General features: G+C 38.4%; 1 protein-coding gene across 1 annotated transcript in view; it reads right to left on the bottom strand.

The window, feature by feature from the left end:
• Positions 1-2,212: 2,212 nt before the first annotated feature.
• The window catches only part of RRP15 (ribosomal RNA processing 15 homolog), a 43,170-nt gene continuing 18,524 nt past the window's right edge, over positions 2,213-26,858 (bottom strand). Inside the window, exon 5 of the mRNA XM_039219298.1 lies at positions 2,213-5,661. Coding sequence (XP_039075229.1) covers positions 5,518-5,661 — 144 coding nt within the window. The 3' untranslated portion in view covers positions 2,213-5,517. The remainder of the gene's footprint in view (positions 5,662-26,858) is intronic.

Below are 26,858 nucleotides of genomic sequence, written 5' to 3'. Positions count from 1 at the left end.
GAGCCCCGCGTCGGGCTCTGTGCTGACTGCCAGCTCGGAGCCTGGAGCCTGTTTCAGAGTCTGTGACTCCCTCTCTCTCTGACCCTCCCCTGCTCACGCTGTCTCTCTCTCTCTCTCTCTCCTAGAAATAAATAAAACATTAAAAAAATTAAAAAAAAAATATCTTCTTCAAAATACAAATAGGGAAAAAAAAGAAACTGACAAGAATTCAATCAATAAAATGACACCATTATTTGTATGTACTTAAATTGTATGCATAAAAGTTTGTCAGAACTCGTACTCATGGTTTCAAAGATTACTGATACTATCAGACTAAATATATGCTCTGTAACTTTATTTTTCTTTAGACCTTGACTAGCCACACATAGCCATTAAAATTTAAAGTAATTAATGAGGTGCCTGGGTGGTTCAGTGGGTTGAGAGTCTGACTGGCTCAGGTCATGATCTCATGGCTCATGAGTTCGAGCCCTGTGTCAGGCTCTGTGCTGACAGCTCAGCCTGGAGCCTGCTTCGGATTCTGTGCCTCCCTCACTCTCCGCCCCTCCCCTGCTCATGCTCTGTCTCTCTCTCTCTCTCAAAAACAAATGAACATTAAAAAGAAATTCTAATATAAAGTAATTAAGTAAAATTTAAAACTGTTCTTTGTATCACTAGTGACATTTGAAATACTCTGTAACCACTTAAGCTACTATATTGGATAGTGGAGATTTAACATATTTCTAGCATCACAACACTTCTATTGGACTGTTGTACTGACTTGAACACTGAAATTACAAGGGATTATGTTCACTTCTTTAACACACCTGCTTGCTTACATCCTTGGTTGTAAATGCTACTTACAAAGAGCATTTTAGCAGAAAGCTCAATGTGAACCCCTGCCTTTGGAGGGAGGGGCAAAAAAGAGGGAAGAGGTGAGCAGTCTGGACTAGTGATTCTTGACAAAACATGTTTTGTGACTATCTCTGAAGACCGCTCGTGAGCACAAAAGGTTCATCACACACCTAGATAAAAAGCCCTACAATGTAACTCCCTGAAATTATGCTTATAGGCTAGATGAAAAATCTTTACTGTGGTTCTCTAAGGTAGCAAGCACTCTTTAGAAAATCTAAAAGTATTTAAGAGGCATTAGATGTTACCTTCCATCTGTAAAATTCTGATTAGATTCATTGCAACTTAGTATTTTCTCACTCCTCTAAATGTCTTATCATGAACCTCGAAGACCATTCATTCTACTTCCAAATCTGTCCCTGGGCCCTCTGGACTAATATGCCTAAGCAGGCGTCAGGAGAAGCTCACCCAGTCAAAGGGTCACCAGGCCTACCTTTGCAGCAACAGTCACTGAGATTCATCCATCCACCTGGCAAAATTCAGACTCCTGTTTTCTTGGGGATAAAAAGAGAGAGCTTTTTGTAGGCAAGGAATAGTCCTCCCTCCTGTTTCCAAAATTTGTTCTTACTGCAAGTTCACCTCAAATAGTCCTCATATTCCTATCTGCGGGGCTTAACAGTCTCTCTACCTATCACTAGCATATCGAACGGAGACGCAGATGTCACAACTTTCTAGTTGTTTTACATTTAAGACAAGAAACAATGGTAGAATTATTCTACAACTAAGTTAAAAATGTACAATTTGCTATTTTACACACAGCTACGGATTGAAGATGTGTCTTCCCAAATTCATATACTAAAGCCCTAATCCCCAATGTAATGGTATTTGGAGGTGGAGCCCTTTGGAAGGTAATTAGGTCACGAGGGATTAATCTATGGGATTAGAGCCCTTATAAAAGAGACTGAGAAAAGAGGATCTCTCGCCTTCCCAAGCGAAGACACTGAAAGAGGCCAGCCGCCTATAAACCAGAGAGGATTCTCACCAGACATCAAATCTGCTGGCACCTCAATCATGGGGCTTCCCACCCTACAGAACAACGGGAAATAAATGTTCTTTGTCTTAGCCACCCAGTCTGATATTCTGGTCGAGTAACCTAGGCTAAGACAGACACATAAAGAGAGACACACATTCTTGTTCCAGAGTGCCTGCGTGGCTCAGTCAGTTGGGTGTCCAACGCTTGACTTTGGCTTAAGTCATGATCTCATGGTTTGTGGGTTTGAGCCCCACGTGGGGTTTCACTGACAATGCAGAACCTGCTTGGGATTCTCTCCTCTCCGTCTCTCTCAAATAAATAAACTTAAAACAATTACAAAGGTCCAAAATGTATCTAGTAATTTTTCAAATGTTTATTTTCAAAAGTGAAATTCATGTTGCACAAACAGATCAACATACTAAACACGATCATGGTACTCTAAAGTCATTACAAAGACTGAAAAAATAAAATTTACATCCCACTTCACTTATGGCTTTTTAGCACATATATTTATAAAAATCTATAATAGAAATAACAAAAAATAAGAAAAAAGTGAGCAAAAAATTATCCAAAGGTTGTAAAAGTATCACCGTATTTATTTGACCACCTCTTTTGTCTCCTATAGAAATACTGATGCTCTTTGGGGATTCCTTTCCAGGCATGGCTTGGGCCATTCCTTTAACTCCTTAGCCACACAATTTATATCATCAGTCTGTGTATGCTGCTGTTCACACTTCAACCTCAGGACATGTCTGCTACTGTAGCTTTAACTAGGACATCTCTAGGCATCCGTGAACTGTAATCAGATGGTTGTATAATGAAGTTCTGGACTCTCATGGCCTGAAGACCGGCACAGGCGGCCACTGAATATGAAATATATTCATAAATGCAAACCACAGTGATTAAGAGAGTCCTATGAGGTTTTCCAGAATATAAACATTCCCTTTTCACTCCCTTGTAAAACACACAAAATATTTTAAAGAATTTGGACTTACCCTCAAATAAACCTTCCAGAACCTCCTACTGAGTCATTTTCGGCTCTGATTACTGAAGGTGAGCTTTGAACTCCCATCGAAAGGGTTTTGAGGTATGCTTTTCCATGAGTAGAATATTTGATCTATGTAGAATTCTAGGGAACTTGAAAATAAACCCAGTACTCCAACTCCAAGCGAAAGTGCTAAACTACTAAACTACTACGTTTCTTCAGTCAGAAACAGGTATTAATTTTGACTTGGAGATTTCAGTGCCTAAAAACAATTAATAACCAACACAAACTATGCTAAATATTGAGAACCTTCACCATAGCCTTCTAAATATCCAGATAAGGGGATAAGATGATACCTAGTTGCAAGTTACCTGGTTACTATTTTCCATAGTCTTTCTAAACAAAAATAACCTTTTTACTATTATACTATTCTAAATAGTTAACAAAAATAAAATCCAAATATTGAAAAATAAAATCCAAATATTGTTGTTATATTTAGATAAATCGGGGCTAGGGTTACAGAAATGCAGTTCTTTTCTTTTTCCCCCTTAACTCAAAGACAATATAAGAAGATGGAAGATGTAGGTTTATCTGGCTGATGTGAGAATTTAAATATTGTAGGTAAAATACTTAGGGTAGAGATGACAGAGCTAGAATATTTAAAACATTCATCTCCAGATACATACTTAATTTCTAAAACAATAGGCTGATCCTTGGATTTACATTCACATACAATGGTACATGAATATGTACCTACATATCGTACAGCCAAGAGGCACCATTACTAATATATATCAAACTCCCCCCATCTTTATGATAGAAATCATTTCATGTACTTTGAATATGTTTTATAGCCTTCTAACAGAACTGATAGAATTTTTTCTTATACTGGCAACTCATTTTTATTTTGGAATAATTTCCAAAAGAAGAAAATCTGCATATATTCTCTTTCTTATTTTCAGTTAAAAAATCTTGCCCAATCTTAAAAAATTAAACCAAAAACTCCAAGTGTATGTTTCCAAAGTGTTTTAGTAAATGAAAAGTTATTTACCCATTTCTATCACCCAAACATTCTATTCAGAAGAATTTTTGCAAAGTTTTCATATGATCCAGCATAAGATTAGTAGTAGAAAAGAAGTATAACCTTTAATTCTAGGGAGAAAAAAAGCTTTTAACTGCTGCAACAATTTTCTTTTCCAAAATTATGTATGTATTAGGTTATAATGAAATATTTATGTGTTAGGTTATACTGTGATATTTAGCACTCTTAATTACTATTGAGGAGGATTTGTTCACACTTATTTAAATTACCCTGACAAAATGATAGTCCTATAATTTAGTAAGATATCAAAGTTCAAAAGTTGGGATAATTACAAAAATGCAGTTTGAACGTTGCCGGTGTAATCACTTGATACCTTAGGTGTACACCTTCATGATAACAAGTAACCAGGCCATGGACTAATTTGACCTTAGATACGTAATACCTGTAACACTCACATGGGTTTGAAAATATCAGTATCTCTGCTCCAGCATAATTTTGAGGGGAGGATGCAGGTATGTGCAAGTGAGTAGTAGACGGGAACCATTTTATTATGGAAAGATGGAGAAAGGAAGGGATCCTTTTTAAAAAAGGAACAGATACATTCATTAAATAATTTCTCTACAAGCTTTCCATCTTAGGCCCAGTCTCACAGAATTTCGGAATGATATTCAACAGTCTTACTTTCTCTTTCCTTTCTGTTTAACAGCTGGATACTAAGTCACCCAATTTAATCGCTTTTAAGGTAACAATAGGAACTGAATCTCCAACCCAACAGAATATTCTGAAGCAGACTACTGGCACTCCAACCGCTATTTCACTGGTCAGTCAGACCAAAAAAAAGAGAGTTTGAGCTAACCCAAATAACAGGGAAAAGGGGGAGGGGGGAGACGCTAAAACATGTTAAATATGCTTTCTAAGAAATTATGCCTCACTACATAAGTTAAACATGAGAATTTCTGTCCCAGTAAATCTCTCATAGAAAAGTAACCTAACACTTAAGATAAATCTAAATCATTACATATGTATTACGTAGCTTATAAAAGGACATAATATAAAAGGGGAGATTCGGTGTGCTCCTTAAATCTTATCTACCAGAAGATCTAAAAATGAAATCATCATACTGAATCAGAAATACTATCACTGTAAACGTCACTACATAAGTTTCCTCAATAGCTCACCAAAACAAATGCCCCAAATCCAGACAACCCCCCCCCGAAAACACAGTCACACAGGTCTATTAAGTTGGGAAGCTGAAACATAGTAACTTCAAGGAGTTCATTTTTAATTGTGAAGAGTACTGTATTTCTAGAAACTGGCGAACATGGAAAAAAAACACCAATGTCCAGACCACTGTGTAAAACTTACAACGTCCTGGCAAAATGTGCATCTTGCTGATCAGTCAGAAATACTTCTTTTTACAAATGTTTTGAGGGACCAATACTTAAGATGATACATAGCCTGAAAACTTAATTTCACAGAGTTTTCATGAAAAGGAAAAACATCAAGTTGGTAATAGTAAAAGTCTTTGGGGTTTCTTACAAATGATAGCTTTATAAATGCCCAACTCCGAGAGCATGAGGCATTTCTCTAGGGAAGATACAACGATGGGATATGTGTTTCCTCCACAGCCTACGTGTCTGTGTCGCTTCCAGACTCTGGGCCACTGTTACCCGTGCCGTCGCTTTCTTTGTCCCAGTCTTTCATGGACGCTCCCATCATGAAATCATCTCGCAGGATTGTCCATCCAGGGCCCTCTTCTGATTTCCCTTCAGTCTGAAGACAATTACAGAACCAAAATATCAGAAGGCAATTTAATCATAAGAAAAAAAAAAAAAAACCCAAGCTACAAAACAAACAGCAACACTCAGTTTTACAACAGGAATGAAAACAAGACAAATTATAGATTGATTTAACTTATGCACTATGATATTTGCATAAACATGTAATAGAGCTAGCTATATGTTAGTAAAATATTTTAACTCCATAAAAGAATGCTGGAAACAAAATAATTTTTTTGCAGGGGGAGGGAATATAGTAAAATCTAGGTTTATCACCAATTTTTTTAAAAACTGGCAAACAAAAGATTAAATATCATTTAATGTTTAGTGACAATTTATTAGAAAAATGTTTAAAACAAATAGACATTTAACAAAGGCTTCTAACCCAAAATAAAAGAAAGAAAAGGAAAGTAACTTGGTTCTGTGCTAGGTTTTTATAGATGTTATCTCATTAAACATCTGATAAAAATTTGAACCAAATGTTCTTTATTTAGGTTATGATCTCATTGCCTGACCTAATCATGTAATCAAAAGACTAATCACATGCTAAAATGATAAATAACTGAAGCAGGCAATAAACATAATAGGTAGTCAATTCATTTTGCTTATTTATAGGATTTACGTAAAACTGTATGACAGCCTAAGAATTACAGCCTTTCATTTCATGGTACAACAGTACCACCTTGTGGTATGAATACAATATGTGCAGAACTCTAAGCTCTGGGATTTCTTTCCTTCCTTCCACACACATTTACTGAAAACTGTGTATCAAGCACTGTTCTTAGTGGTGGAAGTACACTGATGAACAAAACAAAGTCCCTGTCTTCCTGGAGTTAACGGTCTACGCCTTTCTGCTTATACCGTTCACAAAAGTACACAATGTTGGAAAAATCTCCCTAAATATGTAAGAACCCATGCTATTTGGTTAGAAAATAGTGTTATCTTTATGGGGGTTATGCAATTTTTAAGAGAAAAGATAGTAAAGACACATTCCAAGTTACAAGAGACTACTTATCTCATTCTGAAGCTACCTTTTATTTTAAAAAACATAGCCCTGAAAGAGTCATTCCATTTAGGGAAAACAAAGGACACTATTACAAGTCAGAAAAAAAATGTCCTACTGGCTTACTCCTCTCTTCCTGGGATCAAAGAATCAAGCAGAGCTTGTACCTAAAAATAATCCGAAGGTTGGAAAGCATAGAAATGTGAGCAAAGATTTCAGAACTGACTCAATAAGTCAAAAAGCACACTTTGCACTATAACTTAACCAACATAAAGAACAAAAAATAGCTGTGCTGGTTAAAAACCAACAGTGCAACACTTCCACAGCCTCCCATGCCACACTCAATGGGAGCAATCAAGTAAGAAGGTAACGGGTAACCCTCCTCATGGAGTACGCTAAGCCCTCCCTTCCCTCAGGTCCACAGTGTCACACCTACTTCCCTACAGCTATTTTGTTAGATTAACTTACCTAACTGATAAAAGGCTGGTTTTATTTTCTTTGCTTCAACTCAAGTTTTGTTTGCTAATCTTTTTACTTTAATTAAGACAAAGAGTTGTTCCCATGAAGGATCCACTTTGACACAATTAAAACCCCTCTCCTGCCAAATTAATCATTCAGAGTTTCCAAGTCAATTCAAACAAGTGTATGCTTCCTGCTATAGCCACAGGCAAGTTGCTGACCAGTAAAGACGTACCCTGACACTAATGCTGGTGCTTACACATGAACATGCACCATCTCAGCGGGGACCTTCCATGTTTAGACAAGTGCACCCAACATGCTATCACCATGTTTCCAACCAAAAGGCAGACCCCACATGGCTGAGCTCATTCCAGACTGTTCCTACAGGAGAGCTCGTCCTGACAGCCAACTTCTGCCGGACTGACGGACTCCTCGACCACGCAGCACCACTAAAGCTGTTAGCACCTGAAGAGATGAGGGAGACAGAAGGGTGGGAAGGCACAAAGCCTTAAACACGTGGTTCAGAAAGGAACAACAGTGGACCGAAGAAAAGGACTCCTTAATTAAAATGTTGAGACCGTGCTTGTCTTGCAAGACAATTATGTAAACGTGTATTTTAGGCAAAGAGAACAACAACAGTAGATTCAAATTGACCAATTTGAAAAATAACAATGAAATAAAGCTATACTGGGGGATTCTGGTGGTACTGTTTTTGTTTTTTAGGCATTCAGTACTGTCTGTATCAGTAATTTTCCAAGCGTGGTCCCCATTAGCATCAGTATCATTTGTTAGAAACTGAAAATCTCAGGCCCCATTCCAGGCCTCCTGACTCAAGAAACTCTGGAGGCTGGAACCCTGCAGTCTCTTTTAATAAGCCATCCATCCAGTGCTTCTGACACTTGAAGTCTAAGAACCACCCGTCTATAAAAGAACAAATATTTCTTAGGAGTTTCATTCACTACTGTAAGACCAAACACACTATATGGCTAGAGAGAAAAGATTTTAGATTTTGGAAATCCAATGTAAGACACGTCACTGGATGTTTTCTAAATAGCCATCATTCAAGCTCTCATATTACAGTGGTATTTTTGTTCTGTGAAGCTAGAATATGGAGGAAAAAAAAAAAACAAAAACCCCAGACAATAGAGAACTTAGTACAAACAAGTGTGCGTTAATACATTTTAAAAACAGGTTTTTTTCCTATAATATCTGTCATGATGGTGGTTCCAGAAAGAAAACTCTGTCTTAAAGGCAAAGGGATGACCCTTCACTTTCTATGCCTACACTTGCTAAAGAAATACACAGCAGGAAAAGAAGCGGGGGTGGGGGGTGGGGGGGGGCCACATAAGGGACGGTTTGCACAGCAACAACTAGTCTTGCTCAACTGCAAAACTCAGTAAAACAACAGAAAAGTGATTTGTTGTTTTAGAGAAAATCCTCAAGGAGAAGGTGCAGAGACCCCGCAGCGCAGCTGTAGAAGGCGGAAGCAGGATGGACGAAGAGAAGCTGCCTTGGCAAACCCCAGAAAGCGGACTCCGAAGACTGCAACTGTCAAGCTGCAATCAACCCAGCTTACACTGCAGTCTTCAAAAAACCAACCAAGCAAAGCCCCAGGAACTGGTATCTACTGGATACTTCTGGAAGTGAGGGTAAGAATGGGAGGATCAAAATAAAGAGAACTGGATGGTGTTGAGAGAGAAGGGGATCTCTGGATCTCCCCCCAGTTGCACACGAGCTGGGTGGAAGACTGCTCAACCTCTGAGAGGCGACGGGGTGGCACCAATGAGGCACTCGTGCACACCAGAAACGGGATTCAGTTACATGCCCTGTCCCCCAGCAAGGAGTCCCAGCCCTCTTCTCACCGTTGGGCTCCCAAAAGGCTGGCAGGCAGACCCTTTCCTTCAGGCAGGAGATCAGGAAGACTCTAGAGAAAATCTAGCCAGTCGCTAATAAATCATCAATCGAGAGAATGCTATAGTAAAGCTCATGTCACATGGGCAACATCCACATGGTCCAGAACTTCAATCACCTCTTTGGGATTATTTGTTCTAATCAGGAACAGATAATTTAGGATTATCAGAAAGAAAATAGAGAATAACAAACATAAGCATTTAGAAAGCAACTTGTAGGAAAATAATACTGTTCAGAGAAAAAAATTTACGGGAAAATACCATGAATATTCTCAAAGAGTCAGGACATTATAGCACACCCACAAAATGAAAGCAGTTTGCTATTTAAAAAAGAAACATTAAAGGGCACCTGGGTGGCTCAGTAGGTTAAGCATCCGACTTCAGCTCAGGTCATGATCTCACAGTTTGTGGGTTCAAGCCGCACGTCGGGCTCTGTGCTGACTGCCAGCTCAGAGCCTGGACCCTGTTTCAGATGCTGTGTCTCCCTCTCTCTCTGACCCTCCCCTGCTCACGCTGCCTCTTTCTCTCTCTCTCAGAAATAAATAAAAACATTACAAAATAATAAAAAAATAAAAATAAAAAAGAGACATTAAGAGAATAATAAAGACCTTGAAATTAAAAACATGATTGCAGAAACAGAAAAATCAATACAAGGGTGAGAAGATAAAGACTGAGGAAAACAGTGTAAAAAGAAAAAAAGTAGTGGAAAACAGAAGATAATTAATTGGAGGACCAGTCCAGAGGGTTCAACATACAAAAATAACAATTTTACAGAAAGAATGCAAAAAAGGAAGGTAGGAAAATCAATTAAATACTTCAAGAAATTTTTTCCCAAAAGTAAAGGACACACATTTCCAGGATGAAAAGAGCCTGAGGCACGTCAAGGTCATGGTGCAGAATTATAGATACTAACAGAACATCCTATAAGCTTTCAGAAAGGAAACAAACAAGTCACATACTTAAGAGATGATCAGGAATCAAAATAGATACAGATTTTCCCACAGCAATCTTGGATGCAAGAAAGGAAGAGACAAATTCTTTCAAAATGCTGAAGGAAAAGATTTTCCAATTAAAATTCAGTACCCAGATACACTGTTACTCAAGTATGAGGACAGAGCAGAGGAACTTTGGGACATACAAGTCACCCGAAAGTTTACCTCTGGCAGTTCTTAGGAAACCGCTGAGAACGTCCCCCACAAAAAGGTGGAGTAAACCAAGAAGAGCAAGACACAGGAGAGAAACAGGAGGGGATGCAGCACGGGAAGGAGAAGGCACACAGCAGCACGAGGGGGGACGGAGACTCCAGAACGGTAACTCAGCCCCAGGCACACCGACAAGCTCCAGCGTGGTACCAGCATCTTAACCTGACACAAACATGGGGGCTACGCTTGACCAGGCCAGTGGGAGTAAACCAAGAAAGGAATAGGGAATCCAATCCAGGAGAAACTCCAAGGATCACAAAACACTTAAGTCCTGGGAGGACAAGTGTGAAGTGGCCCAAGAGTGCAGTCAGCCCAGAGAAGGAACGAAAGACTCTAGGAGGGAGCATCTCAGGGTAAACAACTATAATAGATGTTTTACCTGAGGTAACTGGATTGTGAAAATAAATAAACTAAGAAAGTTCCATATGAAAATCAAGACAATAGTTGGCTTCAGGAGAAACAAACAAGAAAGGAATAAGAATACAGAGGTGTGTCGGTTAAGTGTCCGACTTCGGCTCAGGTCATGATCTCACAGTCCGTGGGTTCGAGCCCCATGTCGGGCTCTGTGCTGACAGCTCAGAGCCTGAAGCCTGCTTCGGATTCTGTGTCTCCCTCGCTCTCTGCCCCTCCCCTCCTCACTGTCTCTCAAAATAAAATAAAGACATCAAAACAAAAAAAGTATACAGAGATGTGCAAATGCAATTTAAGAGCTAGTGGAGTAATAAGTGGTTGCCCTAGGGGAGGAGTCATGGAAGGTAAGCAGAAAATTTTTTTAAAAACAATTTTTAATGTTTGTTTATTTTCGAGAGAGACAGAGACAGAGCATGAGTGGGGGAGGGGCAGAGAGAAGGAGAGACAGAATCTGAAGCAGGTTCCAGGCTCTGAGCTCTCAGCAGAGAGCCTGACATGTGGCTTGAACCCACAAACCATGAGATTATGACCTGAGCCGAAACAGATGCTTAACGGACTGAGCCACCCAGGTGCCCCCAGAAAACTGGTTTATAATAAATAACCCTATTGGCAAAATGAGGCCTTTTAAACCACATGGATAAGTAGAAATTAAATAGAAAAAAACAGGACAGCAAGAAAGGAGAAAACAAACTATTACTCAGTGAGTTTTACAAATCTTTCACAAGCCTCCTCTAAGATCTTCCCCAAAAATCTCCCCTAAGGCACCCTCTGGTGTTACTAATTAACAACAGGATTCTGTTTTCCTTTCCAACTTATTCAAATGAAAAAACATATTAAAAACATGAGTTATACTATAAAGCTATTTATGCTGGACAGCATACATAATATTGCCTTTTTTCTAAGTCTCTTAAGATTCCTAGCCAGACAGTGATTGTCTTTCTCACATCTTACATAAGGAAGTGAAGGCTCAAAGAAGTGAGGCAACTTACTCAAGTTCAGTTAATAAATGGCTGAGTCCATACTCAAACCCAAATCCAGGATTCCAAGTCCAAGCTCTTTCTGTAATACTATACTGCTCTACAACTGAACCGATAACAACACTATATATGAGCATATCACCTATGTTATAACCTATAAATTTCATAGCTGAATGAGTACTAAAATACACTGAAAATGACATTATGTTTAAGACAGCATCTATAAAAGTCAGAACTTGGGAAAACTATTTTACACAACAGATTTACGTACTATCAATTTACTGGTTTTTTCCCATAACGATGATTTGCCATTAAGCATAAAAATTTCCTGAATACCTAGAGCATCCACAAAGAAAAGGTGCATTAGAGATAAATATAAGAAAAGAAGGAAGTTGAGGGAAATTTCCAACGTGTCATTCATTGGGAAAACTTGCCTACAGTGATTCCTAAGTAGATTTCATTACGTGTTAACACATCATGAGAATTAGGGTTTTTATTTTGCTTATAAAGCAGAGGTAGAGGTAATTCGATGGATTATTTTTACACCAGGAATGAAAAGCCAAGAGAGTTCTGGATTTGAATCACAGTTAACTATTGATTACAACAGTGAAAATCAGAAAGTTTAGACGTCTAGGACTTGAGACAAAGATAATTCCCTTAACCTTGGTATAGATATAGTGCATATCTACTACATACATATATTTACTGTATACATATATTTACTACACACACACACACATATTTACTATCATCAGATGGACATTGTATTAACATTAAGCATAGACTGGAATGATAAAAATTTAGCAGCTTGTAAAGCTTGTCAGTGTTGCTGCAGGCAGTTCTAATTCAATGACCCAAAGCAACCTATAAGATAACTCTCTGGGCCTCCATCAACTGAAAAGTAAAACTGATTAAATGCAAAAACTTAATGAAAACCACATGATGCAAGGAAACAAAATAGTCTCTTCTCTCATTGGCCTGGTTTTCTACAAATATTTAATCAAGATCATACAGAAGCAGTCTGTGTCAATTGTGAAGATGAAGACAACCCTTAAAAATGTTAATCAGCTTCCATTCCATTTCGAGGTTCAAACATACATTGGCAGCTATTGAAAAGAAAACTGAAAACAGAGGTTTGGAATTATTCATTAGTCTAATACCAAATAATTAAGAGCTTAACCTCATTTCAATTTTGGAGGGGAAAATTAAAGTCAAATCCTAAAACAATAAACAGTATAATCACATCTATATTTAGCAATCAGCAATAGTTGTGATTTCATTGCTTTCCCTGAGAAGAATGTCGTTTTCATTTTAATTTAGTTTCACCTAAATTAAAAAAAGTTCTTAACACACTGGCTAAATTCACCTTAATACCCTTCTTGTTGCAAGTTTTTTGTAAGCTGTTTATAATTGTAGTTAGCAATCTCCTGATTAGTGACTAAAGCTTATCTGAAAGTTCTGCTGGATAAATGAAGGATATATGGGAAATCCCTTTATACAAAAGATACATTCTGGCAGAAATCAACAAAAGTGAAATGTGGCCCCAAATCTTTTTAATCTGAATAAGGACATCAATGATTTTCTCATCATGCCAGACATTAAAACATCCCACTAACCATATGGGATTGAAAAGTTAATCATGAGGGGCGCCTGGGTGGCTTAGTCGGTTAAGTGTCCGACTTTCGCTTAGGTCATGATCTCGCGGTTCGTGGGTTCGAGCCCCGCGTCGGGCTCTGTGCTGACTGCCAGCTCAGAGCCTGGAGCCTGTTTCAGTCTGTGACTCCCTCTCTCTCTGACCCTCCCCTGATCACGCTGTCTCTCTCTCTCTCTCTCCTAGAAATAAATAAAACATTTAAAAAAAAAAAAGAAAAGTTAATCATGAAGCACTGAAATTTTCAATGTAGCATGTGTAAGAGTTCTAATGAAGAACCTGTGGAGTCAAGGTTATATGATGATCCCACACCAGTACACCCTCAACTTTTTTCTGATTCTCAAAGAATTTTTAATAAGCAATTTCTAATTGTCTTGACCAATCTGTGCCTTCTTCATCCCTTCACAAACTTGTTTTAATTTGCTTTCACTATATTAGTAGAATGGTATTCCAGGCAACAAGCCCATGTGCGCTTTGTTTTTGTTAACTATACATAGCTTCCAGATTCTTGTACAGTTTACAAATTTAAATGGGTCATTAATAAAATCAAAGCAAACTAGAGAAGTATTTAGTAGGATATCCAAGGAAAAATAAAAATCAAGATGCTAAAATTATGTCACTTTTAAGTATAGTCCAAGCATGTGTTAAATGTATAGCGTTCTCTAAGAAAACTTAATTTTGTGTGGCTTGCCAAGAATTCAGGCCTGATTGTCCTAAAGAAAAAAAAATGCTTTTTTGATGCAGTTTTCTTTTTCATCTGCTGCACTTTTTCATTTTAATTTCATTTGCTGCCGTTGATTGTACTATGTCCTCAATAACTATACCTTTGCTCAAAGTGATTCTATTTGGTGGCCTCTATTCTGAATTGCTATCTATACATTTAGCTTCAAAGAGTTAAATCTGAGGAAACATTCATGCAATAGAGGTTCTCCTCATTGTTTATAATATCTTAAGAATTGTTAATAAGCTGAAGTTGACTAAACTGCCAAAAAGACCAATGTTAACACCTCAAGGAGCCTTTTTGGCACAAGCGCTCTATGTATTTTTAGACTCAATTAGGAGCTTGAAACACTCAGAATACACTCTGCTGATTAGTCTCTTAAAGCCTATCATTGTTCTTTTACCAGCTATGCTACATAGTACATAAATGAGAATTCAGGTTTATAAACAAATTAGTAGAGCTATGAATTCATCTAGAAAATAGACACTGATATTTTAATATGATAAATGTGTTAAAAAGTATAAGTGAGAAAACACTGTGAAAGTTCTCTGTAAAACTAGGAAATATTATAAAGAAAAGTTAGTTCTATCCAGTAGAAATATGCATACTACCAATCTACTTACTGAAATCAACAAAAGATTTAAAACTATGTGGACGGTTCTCACTCAAGGTCCTGGAAAAGTGGGTGACTCCAGCCAGGTCTGTAGTCTAAGACTGTATTGTCCCAGAAACTCAGAAAACACTCCAAGAAAAATGAGGTCATGTCAAAAGGGCACAAGAAGCTAGTTGGCACTTGTTCCCATCGTCACATTTGTGAATTTAAACATCAAAAAAAGCATAATGATTCTAAAATACTGAGCAACTTGACATTCATCCTATGTCCATGATATTAAAAAAAGACAAAGAAGAAAGGTGGGGGCAGGGGACAAGGTTCACTTGCCGGCACCGGAGATGACAGTTAAACCACCTCCTAACTCTGGAAAGCGGTAATTTAAAGGAAAGGAACATCAACCCTCATCTTTTGGAACTTAAAATTTATCCCTAGAGAAGTAAATAGAAATAAATGAGAAAGTCACTATTCTGCAAATTCCAGTAATACACCTGTTTTAAGCAGGGGCCATCAATTAAAAAGGCAAAAAAGATAGATGGGGGAGGTGTATTTGCTCCTTTCAAATTATTCAATCCAGAAATTACTTTCGAACTGGAGAGGGGAAAACGCACCTTTAATAAGGCAACATCGATTACCACCTCAACCAAATGAAACACGACCATCACTAGTATGGGGCATTCCAGTAACAGGTCTCCTGGCAGGACTGCATACTAGCTGTACAGCGTTTAAGTATCACAACTATGCAACAGTTGTGCCAAAACAGTTTAACTTGAATCCTGACCTTTACTCCCAACTTTCCACTTACAGTAAAAGGGCACAGAGGAGAAAGTTGAAAGACATGATGAAACGGATTCAGAACCCGGATCCCTTCTGCAAGCACCTGGTTTAGTTATAAATGAATCTTCCGAATTGTGTAAGATGTGAATTTTATCTCAATTAAGCTCTTTAAAAAAAAAAAAAGAATTTCTAGGATAGTATGGGTATTACCTTCAAATCATCACCCCCAAAGAAACAAAAACTAGATGGAGATAAAGACAGGCAGACAGCTCTAAAAAACAAACACACAGACAAGTGTCAACAATTTTAGAACCCAGGTGATAGAAATACTGGTCTTTCATTACTTTCTTCCTGTTTGAAAATTTCCATAAAGTAATGGGGGGGGGAGATTCTAAAATTTCTATTAGGCAAATAGTGATTAAATACAGGATGCATTTGATATCCAGTAAATTTTAATTAATTCCTTGATAAAAGAATAGAAAGCCAATTCAAACAGTGAACTTACAAAGAATTTCTTAAATGAGTTTGTTTCATAATTCTGAAATGTTTACTATGGTAAAGTTTTTATCTTTGTTAACAGTTTTGAGAAATGAGATTTTCAAAAGTATACAGCCAACTAATCTTTGATAAAGCAGGAAAGAATATCCAATGGAAAAAAGACAGCCTTTGTAACAGATGGTGTTGGGAGAACTGGACAGCAACATGCAGAAGAATGAAACTAGATCATTTTCTCACACCATGCACAAAAATCAACTCAACATGGATAAAGGACCTGAACGTGAGACAGGAAACTATCAACACCCTAGAGGAGAAAGCAGGAAACAACCTCCTTGACCTCCACCGCAGCAACTTCTTACTTGACACATCCCCAAAAGCAAGGGAATCAAGAGCAAAAATAAACTGTTGGGACCTCATCAAGATTAAAAGCTTCTGCACAGCCAAGGAAACAACCCAGAAAATTAATAGGCAACCAACGGAATGGGAAAAGATAGTTGCAAATGACATATCAGATAAAGGGTTAATATCCAGAATCTATAAGGAACTCACCAAACTACACGCCCGAAAAACAAACAACCCAGTGAAGAAATGGGCAGAAGACATGAACAGACACTTCTCCAAAGAGGACATCCAGATGGCCAACAGACACATGAAACGATGCTCAGCATCCCTCCTCATCAGGGAAATACAAATCAAAACCACACTGAGATACCACCTCACGCCAGTCAGAGTGGCTAAAATGAGCAAATCAGAGAACTCTAGATGCTGGCGAGGATGTGGAGAAACGGGCACCCTCCTACACTGTTGGTGGGAATGTAAACTGGTACAGCCCCTCTGGAAAACAGTGTGGAGGTTCCTCAGGAAACTAACAATAGAACTCCCTTATGACCCAGCAATAGCACTGCTAGGAATTTACCCAAGGGATACAGAAATGCTGAGGCATAGGAGCACATGTACCCCAATGTTCATAGCAGCACTCTCCACAATAGCTAAAACATGGAAAGAGCCTAAGTGTCCATCAACAGATGAATGGATCAAGAAGATGTGGTTTATCTATACCATGGAATACTACATGGCAATGAGAAACAATGAAATCTGGCCATGTGTAGCAACATGGATGGACCTTGAGGGTGTTATGCTGAGCGAAATAAGTCAGGCAGAGAAGGACAAATATCATATGTTTGCACGTATAGGAGGATTAGGAGGAACTTGACGGAGGAACAAGGCGGAGAAGAAGGGGGGAAATGGTGGGGGAAAGGGAGAGAGGCAAACCATGAGAGACTCTTGAATGCTGACAAAAACTGAGGACTGATGGATGTGGGGGGGAGGGGGGGATAGGCATGGAGGAGGGCACTTGTGGGGATGAGCACTGAGTGTTATGTGGAAACTAATTTGATAATAAACAATTTGTAAAAAAAATAAAAATAAAAAAATAAAGAAAAATAAATAAATAAAAGTGTGGTGAAGCAGAATAAAAATCACAATAATTGCCAAAAAAAAAAGAGAGAAATGAGATTTTCAAATCTATCAGTCTCGAGAGCCTGCGTGGCTCAGTTGGTTAAGCGTCCAACTGCAGCTCAGGTCACCGTCTCACAGTACAAGAGTCCCACATCGGGCTCTGTGCTGACAGGTCGGAGCCTGGAGCCTGCATCTGGGTCTGTGTCTCCCCTCTTTCTGCCCCTCCCCTGCTTGTGCTCTGTCTCTCTCTCTAAAAAATAAACATTAAAAAAATATTTTAATCAGTCTGCATGTGCTGCTACCCATCCAATGAAGGGGATGTGAGACCCAGGGAAAAAACAGACTGCAAACCATCTCTCCCATCCTCTTTCTGGTCTTGGCGGGGACCATGTCGCTCACATTCAGACCCACCTCTTCTAGTTCATCTAGGTGAGGGAGGGGAGACACGGTTTTCAGCTCTGCTTCAGATTAGAAGCACCTCAAATCTTTTTAAGTAGCAGGCACCAATGACTGAAATGATTTTGGGGCAATACAAACTGTTTTAACCCAGATTCTACCAATTACTATCAATGTGACCAGGGGCAAGTCACTTAATATTTCTGATTTGGGGCTGCTCACCTCAAAAATGAGAATTCTAGTACTTCTTAAAATGGTAATTATATAAAAACCCCTTTCAGTACCCTGAACAAAACAAACACTAGCAAGTCCCCTCCTGATCCCTCTACCACCACTCTTACTTAGTAATGCCCTGAGTCACCACATATATGCACAGAATCCCCAACTAGGGACATGTGTAATCTTCTAACGGTGTTCACAAAGATGAGAACCTTCAAATACCATAGTACAAATGCGCCCATTTAGAAACCAAACTTTCGTTGGTAAGTAAAATCTTGTCAGTAACAGAGTTAGCTTAAGCATAACTTAAAATGGGGAAGAGGAAGTAGACAAATTTCTAGGTCCTTGAAACCCAGTTTTATTATTTTGTAAGAATTATGCATTACTAGAGTAGATACACTAGAAATGAGAGAGAACTTCCCAAATCTAAACATAATTTTTATAAAATTATAGGATAATTTATGGATTATCTGATAATTCATAAGTAGTAACGGTTTCTTTTCAAACTGGTTTCCAACTGAGATTCATTTTTGACTATTATCCGTTAGGAAAGGAAGAAATAAATACAAGGAACAGAAAATAAAAATGACTGCCAACATTTATCCAGCACTGTGCCGCACTTTACCTATTCTAACTCAGTTGACGCTCAGTTATCTCTAGATGTTTACTACTACTAGAATGATGATCTTAAATACACAAGAACCCTGGGGCATGGTTTGGGTAAGTAACCCATACAGAGTAAATGGCAGACCAAGTGGTTTCAACCCAGGCAGTCAGGTTCTAGAGTCTGTGGCCTTTGCTACCATGTAATACATCATGCATCCCCATACACATTCTCAGCTGCCTACAACTTCAAAACAAAACAAAAACAAAAAACAGAGCAAACAAAAAAGCCAAATCAAACAATAAAACAAAAACACCCAACAAACCCATAGATGATTTTCAGCAAGAAACAGTACAATATTCTTTTGATTTTTAAAAATGCACCACATAAATGTAAGCATGTAGTGTTAAGACTCACTATGCACGAGACAATTAAAAAAAAAAAAAAGCTTCAACTTCATGGATGAAAATCCTATACAAGCATCCATTTGAGCAGCTTCAAACAGAACATTTCTTCAAACAGGGCCAGGAGACGTCTGGCACCGTGAGTACTCTAACAGTAACTAAAGATTTCTACACAGCTATGTAATTAGTTCTTTTCTTCCCTCATATGCATTTATCCCCCATGTCAAAATGCTGCACGTACCACTGTGCCAAACATAAATTTGCTTTGATTACAACTGCTGTCCAAATCCGAAACCACACTACATTAAAGCTAAACAGCCTATTTTAAAAGGAGTTGAGAAACTGGCTTTAAGCTGTTCCCATCAATAGCAATGTGTACAATCATGCTCATTCTCATTTCAAACGTTGGAGTCTCTCTTTTGTCTAAACTCTCATCTATTTAGGCATTTTCAGTAAACAAACATGAAGCTGAATTATTTACAAAGCTAGAATTCCACACATTCCAGCCAGAGCTGCTTTTATGTGTGAGTGAAACACTGCTGCCATGTGATGCCGGGGCAATTTAAGGACAGCATCCTTCTCTACCCCCTTGCCTGCCTTCCACTCCCCCCTCCCCTCAAATTAAATCCTGAAAACTGCTGGGGGACCACCGAGGGAGCTGTGTGAAGGAAACTGAAGAAGACACAAAGAAATGGAAAAACATTCCATGCTCATGGATAGGAAGAATAAATATAGTTAAGATGTCATTACTGCCTAAAGCACTCTACACATTCAATGCAATTCCAATCAAAATTGCACCAGCATACTTCTCAAAACTAGAACAAACTATCCAAAAATTTGTATGGAACCACAAAAGACCCCGAATAGCCAAAGTAATACTGAAAAATAAAACCAAAACGGGAGGTATCACCATCCCAGACTTCAGCCTCTACTACAAAGCTGTCATCCTCAAGACAGTATGGTATTGGCACAAAAACAGACACATAGACCAATGGAACAGAATTGAGAACTCAGAAGTGGACCCAAAAGTATACAGCCAACTGATCTTTGACAAAGCAGGAAAGAATATCCAATGGAAAAAAGACAGCCTTTTTAACAGATGGTGTTGGGAGAACTGGACAGCAACATGCAGAAGAATGAAACTAGATCATTTTCTCACACCATGCACAAAAATCAACTCAAAATGGATAAAGGACCTGAACGTGAGACAGGAAACTATCAACACCCTAGAGGAGAAAGCAGGAAACAACCTCCTTGACCTCCACCGCAGCAACTTCTTACTTGACACATCCCCAAAAGCAAGGGAATCGAGAGCAAAAATAAACTGTTGGGACCTCATCAAGATTAAAAGCTTCTGCACAGCCAAGGAAACAACCCAGAAAATTAATAGGCAACCAACGGAATGGGAAAAGATAGTTGCAAATGACATATCAGATAAAGGGTTAATATCCAGAATCTATAAGGAACTCACCAAACTCCACGCCCGAAAAACAAACAACCCAGTGAAGAAATGGGCAGAAGACATGAACAGACACTTCTCCAAAGAGGACATCCAGATGGCCAACAGACACATGAAACGATGCTCAGCATCCCTCCTCATCAGGGAAATACAAATCAAAACCACACTGAGATACCACCTCACGCCAGTCAGAGTGGCTAAAATGAGCAAATCAGAGAACTCTAGATGCTGGCGAGGATGTGGAGAAACGGGCACCCTCCTGCACTGTTGGTGGGAATGTAAACTGGTACAGCCCCTCTGGAAAACAGTGTGGAGGTTCCTCAGGAAACTAACAATAGAACTCCCTTATGACCCAGCAATAGCACTGCTAGGAATTTACCCAAGGGATACAGAAATGCTGAGGCATAGGAGCACATGTACCCCAATGTTCATAGCAGCACTCTCCACAATAGCTAAAACATGGAAAGAGCCTAAGTGTCCATCAACAGACGAATGGATCAAGAAGATGTGGTTTATCTATACCATGGAATACTACATGGCAATGAGAAACAATGAAATCTGGCCATGTGTAGCAACATGGATGGACCTTGAGGGTGTTATGCTGAGCGAAATAAGTCAGGCAGAGAAGGACAAATACCATATGTTTGCACGTATAGGAGGATTAGGAGGAACTTGACGGAGGACCAAGGGGGAGAAGAAGGGCGGAAATGGTGGGGGAAAGGGAGAGAGGTAAACCATGAGAGACTCTTGAATGCTGACAAAAACTGAGGACTGATGGATGTGGGGGGGAGGGGGGGATGGGCATGAAGGAGGGCACTTTGGGGATGAGCACTGAGTGTTATGTAGAAACTAATTTGACAATAAACTATTTGTAAAAAAAAAAAAATAATAAAAAAATAAAAGAAAACAAAACCATAAAAAAAAAAAAAAAAAATGCACGCCTCTTATGATGAGCACTGGGTTATGTATGGAAGTCCTGATTCGCTTTAACTGTACACCGAAAACTAACAGAATAGTGTTACACTGGAATTTAAGATAAAATAAAATAAAAAATAAACTCTACCTCTCAAACGTGTTCCACCTTTTACAGTTTTTATTTTGTGAAACAGTCTCCACTTTTGAATCTCCCAAGCTGTAGACCTCGTGGGCCTCACAACTGGCCCTGCATCAGGTCAGGCTCATATGAAGTCAACCTAAACCTGGAAACTGCCTCTCCAACCTGGTTCCTCTCTTGCACCAACCCCCTCCTCACCACCGCTTAGCTCAGGTGTCCCCCTCTTGCTTTATGGCAACCACCACCCACTGGCTGCTCTTCTGACAGTCCTTCCGTCCTTCAGCCTCCTTTTCCTTAAAAAGAATCAAATCTGATCAGGTCACTTACTGATGAAAATTTACAGCTGGCTCCCAAATGCCTACAGAATAAAGTCCAAATTCCCTAACCGAAGACAGAAGACTTAAGAATCTGACCCCAACCTACTTCCTCAGAATCCCTTTTCCAGCTTCCCAACCCATCAGCAAACACCCTATATTCCAACCTCTATGAAAGAAAAAAAGAAGAAAGAACGGAAATTATAAAGGATGTGAAAAATTGGAGAACTGGGAGGCTTTCCTCCCCTATGGGAGCACAATGGCTGCCGGCTGCTTTCCCGGGGATTACTACTAGTGAAAATGTCTATTCGTTATGACTTCATTCTCTGACACTTATTTCACTTCTTTTCAATGTTTACAAAGACTCTGTTTCAATATAGGCTAGTTTCAGCAGCACTGAACACTGGCTCTAATTTATGACTTTTTAAATGAAATTCTTTAGCTTGAAGGTAAACATTTCAACAGAAATACCACTCACTGGTGCTTCCTTTCCTGTTATCAGAATTCACAGCATACAATGGAAAATGCTTCTTTAGATACTGAAAGCACCTTTACCTACAGACTAGGTTAGTCCAATGAATGGATCAGTGCCTTCACCATGTTTGCTTCTTGACATTTTAAAATTAAAGCTAAGTGTCTTGTGTTCTCCGGAAGCACGTTCCTCGAGAGTCCTGTTTTCTGTGAACATCCTCCCATCATAATTTTTCTGACTTCTAAATCTTCTAATTTCACAAGCAACATATCGTCTGTATTACCTGGAACACCTGTTTAAACAGTTTTCAAATGGCTTCTCTTCTTGCTTCCATATGAAATGTTTGGTGGACTGAGTTACTCCAAAGAACCAACCTCCAGTGAATTTAACATTTAGTACTTCACCACAAATTTCTACCTTTTTGGATGAGAATTGCTCTTAAGTTCTCTCACTTTCACTGACAGTGTTCTTTCTCATGGCCCTATCTCAGAAAAATATGCATGAAATAAAAAAACAAAAACTATCTATGTCTCTACTATTGATTTAACAAGATTTCTGGTGACATGACATGCTAGTGAATCTAGAATACAATGAGCATTACTGAGAAGTAGACATAGGGCACTGAAGTCACAAACACAAGTGACCTACTTCTGCATATAAGCTTTGCAATATAAGGAATTCAAAAGAAGAAAACAAATAGATTGTTACATTTGTAAATGACAGAGGTGTGATGTATTTACATTCATTAAAGTAATGGACATCCACTGTACAAACGGCCCGGGTTAACATGACAAAAGAGATGTTCAATTGTTATTAAGGACAAAAAAAAAAGTTAACCCTTTCATATGTAACGGGAGAAATAGCTCATTTTTTTAATAGATGAAAAATACTTAAAATACTACTTACCCTAAGTTCTAGTGAAGGCTTTTTGATTTACAGATATTAGCTGTTATCTCTTCTGAAATGAGCCCATCAAGTACCTTTTTGTTTTACTTTGCGGTTTCCAGGCTCAGCTCCAAGAAATAAAGTATAGTAATTAATGACTCAAATGTAATTTAATATATCAGTCTGACATCTTTTAACTTATGTCTTTTCAAACTCTCTTGCCCTAAAAATGATCTTTAAAAAGCAATTATACCTTTTTGGCCTCTAAGGAAGGCTTTCCCAGAAAGCCTTTACTCCAGAAATAATGACTGCATATAATAAAATTAAGAAAAAACAGATTTAAAAAATTCAAGGCCAACAATATTCTCTAAGTCAGCAGAGTCAGAAGATTAAAAATACCTTGATAAATAGCTAATAATATGAAAGGCAGTCTTTGGAACATACAAAAAATTTTGCTCCTATCTAGGAATCAAAAGCCTTTGAAGATTATGGTTTTTAACCATAACAAGCTGACTTTTAACAGTTAAAGTTGTAGTTCACAAAAATAACAAATATAAAGACATAAAATGAAATAAATCAAATGTAGATGTGTAGTGCATAATACATACGACTCTTAAAACAGATTTAAAGGCAGGTCATAGCTGTGTGATGTGTAAAGAAATGACTTAATAATTCTGCTTATCTATCAGATTAAAAAATGAAATCCATACACTAGATTTTTTTTTAATCATACACTCTCTTTTCTTTATTTTCTAAGACACAGTGTTAACCACCCGCATGACAGAGGATGAACTCAGATATCTAAAGATCCTAAAAGGAAGAGGGATGCTCAGAAAGCTTGCCTCCAAGATGCAGACACAGAAAAATGCAGGAGATGCATATGTCTGCTTTACATGGACACTTTCCTCTCTGTAAGGCTACAAGTTTAGAAAAATGTTTAGAAACAAGTAGTTTTTAAATAATCCACTTCAAAAGGTAAAAAATCTCTATTACTGGGGCACCTGGATGGCTCAGTCAGTTAAGCGTCTGACTTCCGCTCAGGTGATGATCTCACAGTTCCTGAGTTTGAGCCCCACGTCGGGTTCTGTGCTGTCAGCTCAGATTCTGTGCCTGCTTCAGACTCTGTGTCTCCCTCTCTCTCTGCCCCTCCCCTAATCACGTTCTATTTTTCTCTCTCAAAAATAAACATTAAATTTTTAAAAATTTTCTATTATGAAATATTTAAAGATTTACTGTTTGTGAAATATTTTATGATTAATTTTTAACTTTTTAAAAAGTTTTTTATTCTATTTTAGGAGAGAGTGTATATGCGTGCCAGTTGGGGAGGGGCAGAGAGAGAGGGAGAGTGAGAATTCCAAGCAGGCTGTCAGCACAGAGCCTAACCTGGGGCTTGAACTCATGGGGCTAGAACTCACGTACTGTGAGATCATGACCTGAGCTGAAACCAAGAGTTGGACACTTAACCGACTGAGCCACCCAAGCGCCCCTTATAATTAACTAAAGACTATCAATAATTCCGTTAAAGCAATAGGAAGTTAGAATAAGATTAACCTCTTTGCTTTTAAAATAAAAAGGAAATCTTCCAATTAAATAGCAGACGTGCATTTATCTCTAATTCTTACGGAAAGTCCACTTAAAATGGTAAGTATAAAAATTATAAATAAACAAGGAAACAATCTAGAAGGGGAAATAAATATAGACACAATATGCCAACAAGTTTTGGGACATAAACGAAAACTGGATAGAGTAGTGGTAACCAATCAGAAAGAAGAAAAAGCTAATGTTTAAGTGAGAAATTGGATCCATGCTTAGGAAATGGAGGTGAGGGGGCAAGTGGGGGTGAGAGGGTGTGATAAAGATACAAGATTGGCTGACAGTCTGTGTGAAGAAGCTGTCGGAATTTTAAATTCCCTCCCTGGCTCACAGAGGCAGGCGACAGGCCCGAGCCCGGACAGGTAGTGCAGTCTCTGAACGCCGTGACCTCAGGAACACTGAGAGGTACAAGGGGATGGTACTGAACATGCCTGCATACTGAATGCTGTCTGACGTGTGGCCACATCACCCCCACCTCTGCCTCTGTGGTTACTTTGCTTCCTCCCACTTCCGTCTGGCAAATCTCCCCTGAGCATCTCTTGTAAGGATACTTAACACTGGATTAGAACCCACCTAGATAATTCGGAATGATCTTATCACCTCAAGATCCTTAAGCTAATTATGTCTGCAAAGACCCCTTCTCTAAATAAAATACAGTCATAAGCTCTGGGAATCAGAACATGGACTTATCATTTTAGGGGTCACCATTCCAACTACTACGTATAATCAGCCCAAGTTCTAAGTGCTTCCGAGGAATAAAATAAAGCAAGAAAACAAAAATGAAAGCACTCCGAATGTATGTTCATATAATGGATCCAATCTCCAGTTGATATTATTACAATTCTATCCAGCTTTCTTAATATAAAACTACTGGCTCATTTTTGTTTTTGAACATAGACTTTAATGCCACAACTACGAAAAACAGGAATAACAGGGTTAAGGACTTGAAGACATAAAGAAGGTATTTCCAGATTGGCGTTTGGACAGATAGCTGCCAGTGAATCCAGGTTATACATGGACCGACTCTGAACTTTAAAGATTTCATAACGTTAGGAATACAGGATAAAAAGCTTGGGTCCTGATCCATTATGCCTGGGAAAGGGACAAAGAACTTCCATAAAAGCTCTCCTGTTAGACTGAGAAGGGAAGAAGCATCTATTAGGATAATGGTGCTAGGAAAAGGCAAAATACGAGAGAAAAAAAGGAAAATCTTATTTTCTACTTAATTAATATCCTCCTTTATCCATTTTATTAATCTACTTCTCATTTCTGAACAGCATTTTGGCTCACCATTTCCAGCTTTACCTTCCCTCCTTCTCTTCAACTGCTTTAAAAGTCCACCTACTTCGAGGCTCAGTCATGCATCTGACTCTTGATTTCAGCTCAGGTCATGATCTCACGGTTTGTGGGCTCTGCGCTGACAATGCGGAACCTGCTTGGGATTCTCTCTCCCTCTCAAAAGTCCACCTATTTCAAGTAACTTCATAGGTTTGCTGATCTATGTCCTAAATGAACATTACAGTTAAATCAAAATTTCTCCCACAAACAGGACAGCCACTTAATTTACCTTACTGTAGGTAAGCATCTGACTTACTACCTCTTACTGTAGCATAACTGATGATAACATGCAGTCCAGACATACTAATGTAGAATCTGTTAATCTTATTTGCTCATTTAAGTCATCTATCTGAATTTAAAAGATAGAAGGATAGCACCGGGTACAAACAGGCACTAGTAAATATTTTTGATATTAATAAATGACCCAATCAGAAATACTACAGAACTTCTTTGTTATTCATGTGCAAAACTGAGCCAAATAAAAATGAGTCTCGTTGTTTTTCTATAAATATGAAATCAAAGTGAAAGCAACATTTTTAAAACAAATGTGCCAAAGTGCTGTTAGGGTGGGATAAGAAGTTCTAGAAACAAATTATTTTGAGAGCAAAGACACCGGTCTGACAGTGAAGTAGACTAAAACAAAGTCAAGGGCAAAAGTGCAAACGGTAAGAAAGAAGAAACAATGGCACTGGAAAGAACCCTCCATGTATTTTCACAAGTCATGAAAAAAATAATCCCAAAGCTAAACAAATGCTTCTATTAAAAATTATTTTAAAA

This window comes from Hyaena hyaena, unplaced genomic scaffold (genome assembly GCF_003009895.1).
Source record: "Hyaena hyaena isolate Hyena2069 unplaced genomic scaffold, ASM300989v1 scaffold_805, whole genome shotgun sequence".
Classification (NCBI taxonomy): domain Eukaryota; kingdom Metazoa; phylum Chordata; class Mammalia; order Carnivora; family Hyaenidae; genus Hyaena; species Hyaena hyaena.
The sequence above is the reverse complement of the archived record's forward strand: the minus strand, read 5'-3'. Positions and strand labels throughout refer to the sequence as shown.